Raw genomic sequence first — 16014 nt, 5'->3', positions numbered from 1 at the left:
CTAGATGCAGACTGATATGAAGGAACCTGAAACATCCCACTGTACCTCTCCAAATGCTCACTAACATTTACCAGTCAATAGGCTGTATTTCTACAGCTCAGCCTACACAACATGGTAACAACTTCCTATTGCTGATGAAGCCACAAACTCCTTGTTAATGAGTGAGCTTCATCTCACTCATTAAATGTTTGTTAATAAACGAGTTAACTAGTAGGTCAAAGAGCAAAACAACCATCAGAAATTCACCCTAAACCTTTGAACACAATCTTTCAATTGGTATATGAAAGCACATTAGGCATGCAAGAGCTCATATTTAATTCTCTTTTATTCCTAAGTCCTTTTCAAGTAGTCTGTTAGAGCAAAAGGGACCTTCCAATGGGGGGCTGCTGCTGTAACAGATACAGCACAGAGAGCTGGTTAAAGGAAGTGAAAAATCAGCTGTCTGAAATACATCTTTAAAAACATACACAAAGTGAAAACTACTTGTTTTAAATAGAGGGTTTTTCCCAGTTCTGGGTAAATTCCAGTTCAGGGTAAGATACAACTAAAATTGTCCCTGAACAATGCCAACAGAATTTCCAACAGAATGCAACTAATTATTCAGGCTGAAAAGGTAAAAGATATCCAATCAGCAATCTTTATCTCCCAGCCAAGACGTATTTATTGAAATAACATTAAAGCAATATGGCATCATCTTAGACAAGTTACACTTAAGACTTCTCAAAATCAAGTAGAGTCCTTCAGAATAAAGAAATTCTTTAAAAGTAGATTTAGTTGTGAAATTACTAAAAGAAAGTCTACATTGAGAGATAGGGACTTCTAAATTTCTAATAGACTCACTACAAGAAAGCAAATGTATCTACTTTAGTGCTAGACAGATTTAATCCTGACACACAGCTATTTCAATTAAGGACAAAGTAAGTTTCACTACCCAAAGTGAAATCCTTTTTTTAAGTGGTAATTCTGAATTCATTTGCTCGCTTGAGATGTTAAGCCTATACACTCACTTTTACTTTTTATGATGTAGATCTTTATTTAATACAACCGGTAGCTCTTTTTAAAATTCATTTAATTTTAATAGCACTCAAATTAACCAAGAAAAAAAATATTTTTTAAACTTAAACGCACAATTTTATCAAAACCAGCAAGTATCACACAAGTGTTTAGTTAGTTTATAGTACCAACATATTAAAGAAAAATGCCAGAAATCATTCCATTAATTTCTGAAGCAAGAAAACATGAATCAAAATTGCTAAAACAAGTCATGGAAACTACAAACAGCCATCTACTTGTTTATTGCCAAATACTATGGGAAACAATTCAAAATTCTGAGCAGAACAATGTTACCTACACTACAGATATCAAATGCCCAGGAGAAGGTGATATTTTTATTTCCATTACTTAAGCTCTTGCTTTCAGCTGCTCATAGCTTTGTCAAATGTCTACCATACAACATTCTGCTCTTCTATCTCCTTCCCATCAGAGACTTCAGTAAAAGTGTTAGGGTTGCTTAAGAATGTGATTTAAAATGAAAGGGGGATGGAAGAGATTTTACCATTTTATGCACCAAAGCACATTACTTTAAGCTTTTTACCTGCACAATTCTGTTTTCCACTGCTTTGGATGAAAAAGCCCAACACTTGCCTGAGGGTCCTTTATGCTGCAAATGTGCTTCTCTTGGAAGAATCTTTACATTTGGTGAAGCTTTGGCAAAATTTTCAGTTTGCACATGTTCAAGAAAGATATCTGGAACTGGCAGCTGCTTTTGTTAAGAATTCTGTCTCTCATGGGCTTTACAGTTTGAACAGAACCACCCCAGGGAATTTCTCCTTCCAGGAACTGCAGATTACTGTAGGCACGAAGAAACCGAGTGCACAGATATTGCTGGTATTGAACAAACACTTAAGACCCAACCACACAGGCTGACACGAGAGGGAAAGGAAAAAGAAAGGGATAAAACAGAAGCCAAACAATGGAGAACCAGAACTGACAAGGAGCTGGAAGTTAACAAAATAAGAGCTCAAATAGGGTAGATGAATACTGGCTGGATGATGCATGCAGAATGACATGGGTTATGAGCCCAAGGAACTAGAAAAGGTAAGAAAACTGACCTGAGTAGCTGGAGAAAGGAAAACAGAGGAAGGGGAAGAACTGGACACTAAAGAAGACAAGGGTAGGTTTTGGGGTGAACAATCATTGCAAAGTCTGGACAGAAACAACTCTCTTCCACAGAACCTATTTTGTCCACTGAGGCATTCTATCAAAAAAAGGAACTGTGAAACACATTGGCCACACATTTCTTATCTTCCTCTTGTGGTCAGCACACCAAGAGGGTGGCAACCCAGCACAATGGATCACGGTTATCAAATGGCAGAGACTTGCTTACATGCTGAAGGGTTCACTATCACTCACAGTCACAGGCCTGTGGTGAAGAAGAGCTGCTTGTTGCACAAGTTGATAGGAAACTGCCAGAATATGAAGGATAGTCTCTCAGTCAAAGCAAGGAAACGTTATCCAGAAAAACAGATGCTACTCCTGTCTATTATAATTTCTTCGTGCTGGTAGGTAATGTTTAAGCCAAAACTTCTCAGACACAGAACTCCTTCTGCACTAATTTCTGGTCACTTAATCTGTGATTCCAAATGCTTCCTCACAGCTGCAAGTGAAGTCATCCAGGAAACTGAAGGCCCATGTACCAATACACCAAGGTTTCATAAGATGTACTTGGTGAGATGGGAACAGAAACCCCTCTTTTGATCAACCTCCCTTTGGCCCAGGACCTCATCTTTAAAAATGAGGCTACTGCCACCAATGGATTGCAAGATTATTCCGTATTTGTCAAATGTGATTTTAAAATTTGAGTAATTAAACTTGCATCACTCCTTCTGGTAATTATTCTATAAATGGATGGCCAGAAGAAGAATATATACTGCCTTTTAACTTCTCCTTTGATAACCCATACATTCCTTCTCATTTTTGAATGCCCAATTCAACAGGGCATCAGAAAAGAGCATGCAAAAAGCTCACAGTATGAATGACAAGTTCCACCTCAGGGGAACATGCTGCAAGATTCATTTTTGGGAAAAAAAAGTGCATTTCCTGAAGAGAGGATACACCCTTCCTGACAGGGACATGAGGCTGAATGTAGCCCCTTATTAGGTTCTAGACAGATTTAGTTACTCAGACTCTGGACAAAATGGAGGTTACTGGGACAAAAACTGAGACACTGTCATTTCAGCTGGGCTGGAAACCATTTTACTTACTGTATCTACTTTCTTATGATGCAAATCCACTTTTTTAAGGTTCTTTCTAGTTGCAATTGTAGTCTACAGCAAAATATTTATGATTGAAGAGCATTTCAAGTACTCATACCATTACTGTATCAACACTTTTTTGCAGAAGTGGTGTCCTCTCCATCTCCAACCTAAAATTTGAACAGAATTTCTAAGCAAGAATATGTGAACATACCAGCTGACACTTTGCCTCTTCCAGGAGAGTAACATTAAAGGTCAGAAAACTAAGTAAGGTAGCACCGAACAGAAAGCAAGCAACAAGAAGCTTGTTCCTCAATGCTCACTCTGGCCCCTATTTCACAACCAATACACTTCATTATATGCTGGAAGGAAGTCCAACAAGCATAAAATAACAATCACTCTTCAAACAACTCAGATTAGGGGTAAAACCGGTTTCAAAAGCAAAAGAGGAGAGGGAAAGGGTGCAGTTTCCTGGACTCCAGATAGGGTTTAAAAAATGTCTTGGGTTTATCAAAACTTGAAAGGCTCCAGCGCGCAAAACTTCTCACCTCTTTCAGCTGATCAGCACTTCCCCACGATGCCGAGCGCTGATGTGATCTCTTTTCTGCTCCCTCTTCAGCCCAACAGCTGGGTGTCTAGAAGGGGGGAAAAAAAGAAAATACACTATACTGAATTCTCCAGGTAAGAAAAACTTCTGGCAAAAGTTACTGCTTTACTCTTTAGGCAGTGTCAGAATTATGTGAATAAATTTCAGAATCTGATATGCAGCACTAATAATCTCAATAAATAAAAAGCAATATAGAAAACAATGCTTTGTAAACCTGCATTTACAAAGGATGAGAACAATGCACATTACTGAAGAAGGAATCAGAGGCCCAAAAAAACCTTACTTGGCTGCTCCCACCTGTGCTTTGGCATCCATGCCTACATTTCACTTAGTGGACAGTTCAGAAAACCACACAATTAAAAAAAGCTGTAAAACAAACTCAAGCAAGGATTCACTTCTCCCACCTGTCCTCCTCAACCACTGGACCACAGAACCAATCCGTTCTTGCTAGCTCTGACTTGGTAAGAGTTTGATACACCTTTCCTTTTTTTTGGCAACAACTTACATGAGCAGCACAGTGACAGGCTGGCCTTCTCCAGCCATATCTCAAAGCTTAGAAGTCTGGGGACTGTCCTTATACATAGGAGATAAAATTAAACCCCAAAGACCAAGAAGCATCAGAAAGCCAAACTCTCAAATACTATGCTTATTTGCCACAAGGCTATTATAAAAATTGAGGTTATCCACCAGAATTCCTGAACAAGAGAGTCACAGGAACCATGGAAACATCTAAAATTTGGGAAGAGTTTGGAATATGAACCATATAAAACTCAGAGGCATAAGCACATAAATAGAAACCTGTTTATTTTAGGGTTTGTTTTTTTTCCCTCAACAATTCCTACTGGTATTAGCTGAATCTTTCACAGTAAATACACAAGAAATAAAACTGTACCACTGAAAAAAAACAATTTGTCCATGGGGTATTTAGGGGAGGGAACTGCTGCTGACACTTCTTCTAGGGAGATAAAACCCCAGCCCACAGGACAAATAGGATCTGGGATCCCTATGCCTGCAAGAACTCATCATGCATGGAAACCCTGCTCCTCCACAGCTTTCCTTACTCTTGCTTGCTATCTAGGACCTAGAAGCTTTTGTAGTACCCACATGGATAATGAAGACCGTTTGCTTAGCTCAGGGAGGAAGCTGGGTATCACTCTGGAGAACTCCCATCAAACCAACACCTACAGCTCTTCGCAGGGCAAAGGGAGCTGGGAGCAGCCCCCAGGGCCAGGCCACTCCAGGGCAGGCAGGACTATCAAGCTCAGAGCTGTACAGAGCATGGGCTGCACCTTCATAACCACCACACAGCCATGGTACCATAGAGCCTACAGCCCAGCACCTAACTCCTCAGTGCTTATATTTAATGTACCCAGTCTGTGTGAACAGGCCTACATAACCATCTTGAATTTTCTGCCACCCCTGCACTTTCCATGGTTTTGGTGGGGCTTTTTCTGTTATTTTTATACCACCAGTAATACTTCAACCAAAGGCCCAGCAAGCTGTGTGGGTGACTAGAAAGCAACATGGAAAAAATCAGTCTTCAAGTTTTTCCTGCATGTTCCCAGGAAAGAAAAAACAAGTTCTTATATGAAAAGTTAAGAGTTCTGTATATTTATTACATGACTCTGTCATGTAATATCCCTTCTGTTGGGGTCTGGGGAAGTAACCAGAAGATAATGTGGTTATGAAAAAAAGAATAAAATCAAATGTGAAAAGTTAAAACAGCTACTTAAAACTATAGGAAAGACAAGGCAGCCCCTCAGCCAGGCAGCATTTAACTCTCCTGATCCAAAACAGAGCCTCTGCCACATGCATGTGCTACCTGTGCATGTGCATCTGCTTGCTCTCCATTTTAACAGAGCCACCTTCTAAACAATTACCTGGTTTTGCAGATTGGGTACTTACCATCTCCCTGAAATTTGTGTGGAAGACATTCTGTTGGGTTTAAATGTTGGGGTTTTTTTAAAACATTGAAGTGTCTTGCAGATTCCTACTGTACTAGTGAAAATGGGGAATTTTTTTTTACTTTTTCAAAATCATAGACTTTCAGTCTGTTGCAATTTACTTTGCAATTTAAATTGCTCTTACAATATTTTACTATATTCAAAGTACAGCTGGAACCATTCCCTCACACAACAGCAATGCAAAGGGAATTCTGAGAAAATTTGTCTTCTAAAGACTGTCTTCTGAATACAGCACTGTTCCACAATTTGGGGGACACCACGATGAAGCAGAACCAGTCAGTTTGGTGGCTTAAATACTTACCTAAAGTGCAGAAGGGTGTACTATAGCATCATTGTAAGCTCATATCCTTTCAACTACAGCTTAATATACTGAAAAGATATCAAGAATCTAAAAAGTCAAAGTGTCTTTCTCAATAAAGAGAAGTACACTGTTAAAAAGCAGAACAAATATGTAGAACACAAGAGCCTGACTGTATTTTTAATAAACACAGACACTGATCCAAATAACAATAGTCTAAAATAGTCTACACAAACTAAGATCAACTCCTGAAGACCTTCATCAACATCACCACTGACTGTTAGAAGAGAGAGCTGGGAATCCTTAGAGCGCAGAAGATTTACTCAGAAATCAAAAATAAAAATCAGAAAATATCTATTCACTTAATACTAAATTTTGTACTTGTTCAAGAATACTTTGACATTCTCTTCCACTCAAATATCATCTCTCTTGAGAAAAGGACTACATGGATGCTTTCAGCCCCTAGTAAACTGAGTCAAGACACAACCCTGCAAAGTATACATACACAACACACAGGAGGCAGGCAGACTATTTGTGATCCCCAGTTTTACCTGCAATATTAGATTACAAAATTGTACAATGTTCCTAGCAGAGTACTGAAGTCAGACAGTGTTATATTTATGCACTATTTAGAGGCAAATTTAAAAAAAGAAAAAACTTTACTAGAATATTATTGCAAGGCAGTCTTCTTCAAACCCTGGAAATTGCTGCTTGTAATATGTTGTAATCCACATTATATGCAGAATAATTTTGGGTTTGTAACATCAAATCCTTGTATGCAAGCAAAAGCTTTTAAAAAACAAACAGAAGCACCCCTGACTCATTGCATTCAAACAGAAATTCTGCTTTTCTAAGTTTAGCTTATGCTTAGTTTAGCTTTTCTTAGTTTAGTTTTAGCACCTCCTATCTCACTTAAATGCTATCATTTAGATCACAAATTAAGACGGGGGTGTGGAGCACCCACGATCTGTCACATTTCATGGAAGTTGTTTTCTCATCTTATTTACAACTTCCACAAAACAGGCTTATCAATGGAAGCCTTCATTTGAAGCTGCAAATGTACTTCTGAAGTGTTAAACATGGAAAAAAATAATATTAAAGCCAGAACATAATTTAGAATTGTATTAGAAGAAAAAGTTCTGAATCACAAACAAAACCACAGTTGCTGCACTTCAAGTCAGAGAGAGAGTAAAAGTACATCTCACAGTAAGAGGTGTCAGGCACCATCTCTGAAACTGGTAACATTTCGAGAGCATCACAGAAGTGTGCATTGGACTTCATGAAGAAGGCTTAGTCCTGCAAGGCCATATAAACTAAGATTTTAGAGGGAGATCCTTGAAAACATTAGATAATGCATGCTGCACCTACAAGACATGGATCCCTTGTTTTCAAGACATGAAGGTTTGTGGTCCATTTCAGCTGACACAGGATAGGACATGCTCAGAATGCCACATCTGTTTGCTCTCTTCAGTCTTCATGTAAATCACTGTTACCATAGTTCTAGCTCACCCAGCCTTGTGGAGATCAGCGCTTTTTCCAACACGTTTGGTAATCCTGTCTTGCTTTTCCATCCATGCCAGGGACATACACCTACATTCTTTCCACTTAGATCAGAATTACTGCATACCAACCTACCTAAACCTAAAATAAGACTGTATTACCTTAAATATCTCATGATTTATTGCCAGCCCTTCACTCCAATTACTACATCCAGCCTGCATTCTGGAATATCTGCATATGTCTCTGCTTTACAGGGGAAGCAATATGTTTTTGAAGAACTTCCACATTTAAAAGAAACCAAATGGCAGCCCTAGAAGACAAGAACTGATGGGTTTTCAGGCATTTCTAAAGCATTCAAAGGCCCTCCAGAAACTTTACAAAGAGAAATTGCCTAAGGAGTTACAAGTCAATCTGACTACTGATGATGATTCTTAAACATCAGACACACTAAGTAAAGTCAGAATGACAAATTCACAGCTCTACAACACATCTTATTCCCTGTCCTTTCTGCCAATGTACATCATTAAAATATTCCATAAAATCAATTATAACTATAAATATATATATAAATATATATATATAAATATATATATAAATATATAAATATAACTATATATATAAATATAACTATAACTATAAATAATTATAACATCATTAAAAAACCTTCATGGAATTGAGCTTCTTTGTTTATGACTCTTAATTTTACAGCAAAAAAAAAAAAATCTACCTAGAAGAAAAAAAAAGCATCTAATGAGAGCTAGAGATGTTAAAGCCTTGACCTACCCATGAGAAAAACATATTTTAGCCTAGAAACTCTGCACTATTCTCTAGGTTAGAAAGAAATAAAAATTCTGAAAGGCATTTTGCAAACTTTCTTCAGTTTCATTTGCTCCATACCTAACTGTTATAAACAATGAGAAAAGCTGGATTTCAGTATTGCTGGATATGCCTAAGTCATCATTTGGAAATCACTGAATAATAAAAATGCCACTAGGCAATTTGTTCATTTATTTGTATTATTTAGATTGAGAAAGACTACACGATAAACTTTAACTGAAAATATTTTTGTTATGACATCATCATCATCATCATGATGTTTCTTTTTAATCTCTCCTTTCTAATTTTATAAGTATCTTTTAAATTACTTAGCCACTGCCAAATAATTATATTTATCAACTCTGACAATTATCCAAATGTTTCTGAAGAGTCCAAGGTTAGATGTAGCCATTTCAACACTGAGTTTTGCTTTACACTATGAAGGGGGAAATATTTAAATGATGAAGCATAAAGAAGTGGTATACAAAATTGTTCCATCAGTGATCCCAAAAGAGACAGAAAAAAATGGGGAAAGAAGTTATGTTGAGTTTTAAATGGCCTTAATGAAAAGTTCATATTTTACAAATGGAGAGGAAAGAAGGACAACAGAGGAACTCAGGAAGAGGATCACAAAGTAAAGCAACACAAGTAACTTCCCATAATACAAAGTTTACCTGCATTTCTGAAATAGTTAAAACACTACTAAATAAAATTGCATACCTCTGATTACCCAAAACATGCTGCTCCTTAAAGATCAGCTAGTTGTATGCATATGCACACATACACACATGAACATACATACAGAATTGTGAGAAATACTGAATTGCACAAATACCACAATGCAGTGTTACAGGGCATTTTTCCAAAAGCAAACAACCATCTCACTTCTCTTCTGTATTTTCAGTCAAAACACTTGGGGCAAGTAAGAGGGACATAGAAATATGAACTGTAGTTACTATTCTCCAAGATATGACAGAAATTAAACCAAACAAAATTCTGCTCCCTCCCTTCTACTATTATGAAGAAACATCTTCATGAGTATCGTACAAGTTGAAAGAATTTAAGTGGAAACAAGGACTTGGAATAAAGCTCATTAAAGGTTCATCTGATCACCATGAAGACAGAAACTGTCTCTCTTTTTTTAAAAACAAGAATTCTAAGAAACTTGGAACAGCCATAATCACCACCTTAACAAAACCACACAAAATTTGGATTTTAGATTAACGTTTAGTTAGGAACAAAATATATCCTTGAAAGAGAAATAATTATTCCACCTACAGTGTAAGTTATACTGACAGCATTGTTCATGAATTTGAAGTAAAACAAGAGATAATTTATTCTCCAATGAAGCATGCTCATACAGAAAAATGGTTTATTGATTTTCATTAACTTCTTTTTATTTAACTTAATTTGCTATGCATGCATCCTATCAACTACTTGGAACTCATCCTCAGTTCTTGAAATTAGATATACTTCAAACTACACAGACCTCAAACAACAAAAACCTAGACACACACCAAAACATAAGACAATGTTTTATGATCATCTTCAAGCCTCCCTAGTGAGCATTTTAATTTGGGGGGAAAAAAAACCCAAAACAAAAAAAGCCCTCCAACTGGAAATCACTGTGCATATCAATAGGCTTGTTCAGTTTTACATATTCATAGTCACAAGTAGTGACTCAACTTAAGCACTGATAAATGCTTGAGTCTGACACAATTTGAATAAAAAGACAGCTAATATAATTCCTTGCTGGAAGATATCCAGAAATGCAAACCTTGAGATCTCCCTGTTCCTGCCCCTTTGAAATAATCCTTCATTTTGTAACAACAACACTATGCTTTTCCTCTCTTTCTTACTTGATCATGCTGAAAAGGTAAAATTTCATTTTTAGTTTCTGAATGAGGCAAAGGGAGGCAGCCAAACATTCATATAACCTGAACACTTACTTGAGCTCACTAGGAAAGCAATTTTACTGCCAAATACTTGGAGCTCAAATATTTATAGAACAGTTTGTTTATCTTTTCTGTAACTAGTTAAAAGGTTTGTTTGTGAATGTTTAAATACTCTAAATTTTCTATTCATAAGGGTATTTGTAAAGATTGATATGGATATACATTTTTAGAGAGAAGTTGAGAAATACAGTAACTACAAAGCATGCTACTCAAAGTCTCCCGAATGGAAATTATACTTTTAAAACAGAAAGTCTTAAATGCCACAGTATTGTGAAAGGAAGGCATCTTGAAAGTAAATCTAGGATTAAGGGCTTTTTAGGTAGATTTTTTGTGACAGTAAATATGACTGCTGTGTTTTGGCTAAAACTGACTGTCTCATTTCAAAATAAGAAGGACATAAAGACAGCCTTTTCCAAAGGGTCCTCATTAGTTTCTAAAAATTTTCTTGGAACATTGTAATCATCAGTTTCTCAAATTCATTAAGTAAGATTTCTCCCATTTTTTCTTTTCTGTGCTTATCTTTACCCCATCAAAGGGCTTCCTGTGTTGCATGACACCGTATTTTAGAGATGAGGAAACCTCTATATACATTCTAACTTGTCCTGAGAAACTCAGTATTACACAAAAGACTAGAATCATAGAATCTATTTCAAGACTCATGATAACTACGGATCAGAATCGTGGCACAAGAGATTAGCAACTGATTTGACAACCAAACCTATATGGCCTGTTTAACTGGAAATGTAACTAAAGAGAGATATTTTCTTCTAGTTTCCAATTTAGTTTGGAAGACAAACTCAGATGGCTTATTCCAAACCCCAAAAGCACTGCTGAAAAAAACCAAGAATGCAACTCCTTTGATTATTATTGGGGAGGGGTGGTTAGAATTATGTATTATTAATCCATTTGACAGTGATCACCTTCATGGGCAACAAGCTCCAGCACAGGGAGGAAGCAGGGAAGAAAGAGCATTCACATTTCTAGTCAAAGAGCACTGGAGTAGCAGAATGCCCCAGCAGCCTACCTGCCAAAGAGTCTTACTAAGGACAGAGTCCTGAAGAGGATCCAAGGCTATCACTAGAGTATCAGGCCATGAATAATCTCAGTGGCCTTCCCTCAGCCTCATGCACACACACAAACACAGTTTTTGAGACTGACAGATTCCTCACCATGATTTAGTAAGATCTTTAGTTTGTCAGCCACTGCTATATGGACTTTTTCTTAAATAATACTCAGCACAGTTTTGCATATAGCAGCTTCAAAATAAACCAGATCGAAGGCTGAGACTGGTATCTGCTTATTTAGCCTCAACAGATCTGCCCACATTGAGAAAATTCTTTTGAACAACTATTTTCTAAAAGCATATAAACATTATCGTTGCATACCATGCTACTGTATTAGCACTGATTAAAAAAAGACTGCTGTAACTTATTTTAGGGTTTCATATTTATAAAAAGTGAATCCACATTTCTTCAGAATTAAATTGACATCAATGATACGAAACATCTCTGTTGTCTCGTTTTACAGCTTTTACCTGTGTAGATTTATCTTTCATACATGAAGGGTAGTGTACATGGGGATCTCGTGGCCACTGTCCTGTGAGGTAAGGTCCTGTTATTGTGTCCAAAGAAGAAGTTCGCCTTATGGTACCAGAAGTTCTGATTTGCTGGGATTTTGGCCTGTCCACTGTAGAAAACCAGAACAAAATCAACAAAAAAGTCAGGCTAAATTTGATGTGAAACGTTAAAAGCTAGCTATGACACACAATGGCAAGAACATATCAGAAATCTTTGTCTAAATGCCAAGCTGAAAAGAATACTACCACATCAAAGCAAATACATCAGACAAAAGAGGAAAAACAAATAGAAAAGGGAAAATTTATCAGTTACAAAAACCCCAATGCTTAATGTGTTCATATCTGCAAAGAACTGGGCTACTTATGCTATGTATCTTCATCAGCAAAAAACATCAAGCAAATTTAAATACAGTGATGATGCAACTCAGGAAAGCCAGACATGCAGAAATAGAAAATATAGTATAGCACTTTTGAAGTCAGCTTGCTTAGCTTTCTCAATACTAAAACACAAATAATGAGAAAAACGGTGGCTGTTAAGAGGATGCATATCCGATTTATTCTCTTTTCCATATTATTTCATAATTTCAATCAATTCCATACTATTTACAAGATCCCACTGCAGGCCTTAGCAAGCTGAGTGTGACTGTGTCTCTCCCTCTGACAGAGCGGCGGTCAGAGCAGCTGCCTTGTTTGTTTTCACTCACTGTGCCTGCAGTCCTCGACTCCTCCCTGTACTTCTCCTGCCATACACCCAGATCATGAAACACTTTTTCTTGTATTTCATTTGGAGAGCAAAGCGCAGGGTGATTCACAAGATTGATGTGGGAAAAAACAGAGTTTTACAGCATGGTATCTGGATTGTTTTTGTCTGCTTTGTCCTTTAGGCAAAATTACTTCATATACTCATTTTCTAGACTTCACATTAGCCAGCCTAAGCCCTACATGGCAGCTACTGTCTGTTTTGCTCTCCTCTACTAAAAGAAATTCGCAAGTGAGATAACTTCCAAGTTAGTCACCTGCTATGACCCACCAAAAGCTTACTCATTGCTCAGAACATGAGAGCAGACCTGCTGGCACACTTCTGAGTCCAAACATGGCCACTGGCCTTCATTAGTATTTCCTATTTGTGTATCACCTAGAACTGATGGATCTCAAAAGGCAGAGTCCATCATCAATGTGATATATAGCTTTTAGCATAATTAGGGTATAGCTTGCACTAATGCAGCATGATTACAGTATGATATATGAAGACAATAATAGACCACTTTAGACAAATATAGACCTGCTGAAATACTAAATTAGCTACTCATTTCAGGTGAAGAGTTCTAAATAATGCTGTGAATTGGACATGACATAATATATCATACTGCCTTTTATACTACAATTATTTTGACTGCCTTATCTATAAATCAAATCCCTACCATTTCAAACAGATCTAGCCTTATAGGTTTCCAGTTGTAACAAATCTACATTTTAAGATAGATTCTTGAACTATTAAAAGTAAAGAAGTCTGAAATCCAAAACAGAGATGACAAATTTTAAAAATTAAACTAGTGTTTACATTTGCACTGAGCCACCAGTGTACCTAATGGGTAAATAGCTACAAAGAATTCTTCCAACCTTCCCTGTCAGGCTATGGCACTATGCTACTCTCTCAGTTTTGAAAGTTTTTCAAAAACACCATTTAAAACAAGTCAGAAACAATGCACAAGATGACGTTTGAAGATGAGGAAGGACTAAACACAAGAAAACACAAGCCAAAAGACACAACAAAATATATACAACCAGATAATTAGCTAAGGTTTGTAACTTGGTCTACATCCAAAGGAAAGACAACAGAAATTCCAACATTAATAACTATAATAACGCTATTAGAACTGAAAAGAAACAAGCACCACCAACAATTACTTGTTTTGTTTTTCCATGAGCATCTTGCAAGTGGACTGCAAGACACTGTCAAGACTTAAAGCTGAGAGAAGGAAAACTTCAAGATGTGGTTTCCAAAGTCCCTACTATTCATCAATGTTTCTTTGAATTACAGGAAACAAACCACTTCACAATGGCATAAACCAATTCAAGTTAACACTAATTTAATGTCATCCCTATTCCACCACTGTCTATGCTCCTTCCATCTCCTTTGAGATGGCATGCACGGATGTGTGAATCCACCTGGAAAAATAATTCACTGAATTAAACATAATGAAAACTAAAGTGCATCCCCCTAAAGTCATAAACATAAGGTTTTCCCCATTGCAGCAGCGTTGGCAGAACATAATGGGCAGAAATCACCAGGAGAGTTAGAACAGCCGAGGCTGTGTGGTCTGTTCAATAATAATTTGGCTCCTCACCTTTTATGATGTATCATTAGATCATAAAAAATAAAAAAGAAGGGATCTATAAGCATGACATTCAAAGGAACTTTTGAAAATCAGCATTTGACAAAGTGTCTTGTACAGTAATGTGTTCAGACATGATGGGATGCCCAGAGAGCATCACTGTACTAGACCCCAATAGTGGCAGATCAGATCAGTTTAAGCAGTTTTCTAAATATTAGAACTGCTCTCAGGGTTTATTTCTTAATCTTGCTTTTCTCACCTCATCGTATGTCTGGCTTCCCACTACTCTAGGGAGCAACTATATAACACTTCTTCCTATATTTTCATTATCACGAATATCCTTCTCCAGCCCAGATCACTTTCTCTGGTTGGAAACCTCATGCTCCAGTTTTCTCAGTAAGATAAGTCAACAGACTTCAGCATTTAGAAAGATTTCAACAACATTAAGAAATCTCTAAAATTACAGACTGATTTTATCAGTTTCAAACTAAAACTCATCTGACAATATCCTGAGCGTATGAATGGATTTTACTGCAGCACTAAGTCAAAAGATTCTGTTGTCTTAGTGGTGAGAAATTTCATAAGGAACTCAGCTCTAACTACAGAATAAGCAAACTTTAGATCACAGCACTTAAGAAGCTTAACATTACCTGAGGAAGTTATCTAGAAATTAGTAAAGCAAGACATATGCTTGCAGCAAGGCAAAATACCTCATGACCACTGAGGTTAGCTCAGCTGATGAAAGCATGATGATAATAGAGCCCAGGTTGTGGGTTTGATCCCTGTATCAGCTGTTCTCCTAAGAGGGGGACTCCATGATCCTTGTGAGTCCCTTCCAACTCAGAATATTCTGTGATTCTATACATTATTTAAAATATGCCACAAGTTTTAATGGCATGTATTTAGGATAAATTGCTACATCATTCTAGTTACACAAAAGGACACAAGGGCCCACCTGAATACTACAGCTGGCAAAATTCAGCGTGATCCTACCTCCCAGCAGGAATCAACTAAAATAACCTGCATGAAATCATGATTCTGCATGCTGCATTGAGAGCAAAGAGAATTCTAGTTATACCACCTAGACTGACTGAAAAAAGGTTTCCATTTCTCTGACAGTAAAATGCAATTCAGTTAGAGCCTAACACGACAGCTCTTTTGAAAAGGACATGGGGCTCAAATAAAACCATCTGCTGCAGCTCTAAAATGAAGGGCTTGCCTTCCCATCTAGGATAGAGGCAGCTAACCTGCACATAATCTGAAAGCCATGTTCACAGTCCATTTTTAGCTTAAATAGCTTTGTGCCACATGTGCAATGAGGAAAATCACCTGCAACAGAAGAGCAAGACTGACAGCTAGCACTGGTAGCACTAAAAAAACTGGTTCAGCTCAATCCACCAGAGCTCATCTGTCAACATCTTTTCTTCCCATGTTTCTTTCAACAGTTAGCAAATCCAGTTCAAATTTGGCCAGAACTTTTCTACTCACATACTTGCATAGACATAACTGATTTTAAAGGACTAAAATTACCCTGAGAATCTCAGATAACAAAAATTCCTCTCAAACTGAGTGAAAAACATGAAATAAAACCAAAATTCATTCTTCTCCAAAACCATGAGAATTAATATTATCATCTCACTATGATGTCAGGTAATCGTGACACTGTCCTGTCAAAAGGTTAGACAACATTATTGCAGTTATTTCCTAT

The 16014-nt window shown here is 37.1% G+C and overlaps 1 protein-coding gene across 2 annotated transcripts in view; it reads right to left on the bottom strand.

Moving 5' to 3' along the window:
* Positions 1-16014, bottom strand: part of GLCCI1 (glucocorticoid induced 1) — a 54192-nt gene that overhangs the window by 22727 nt on the left and 15451 nt on the right. For both annotated transcript variants that reach the window (XM_014878489.2, XM_088162177.1), the window contains exons 2-3: positions 11929-12080; positions 3803-3889 (exon numbers count right to left, since the gene is read on the bottom strand). In XM_014878489.2, the coding sequence (XP_014733975.1) occupies positions 3803-3889; positions 11929-12080 (239 nt within the window). The remainder of the gene's footprint in view (positions 1-3802; positions 3890-11928; positions 12081-16014) is intronic.

This window comes from Sturnus vulgaris, chromosome 1, assembly GCF_052056855.1.
Source record: "Sturnus vulgaris isolate bStuVul1 chromosome 1, bStuVul1.hap1, whole genome shotgun sequence".
In the NCBI taxonomy this organism is placed as follows: Eukaryota; Metazoa; Chordata; class Aves; order Passeriformes; family Sturnidae; genus Sturnus; species Sturnus vulgaris.
The sequence above is the reverse complement of the archived record's forward strand: the minus strand, read 5'-3'. Positions and strand labels throughout refer to the sequence as shown.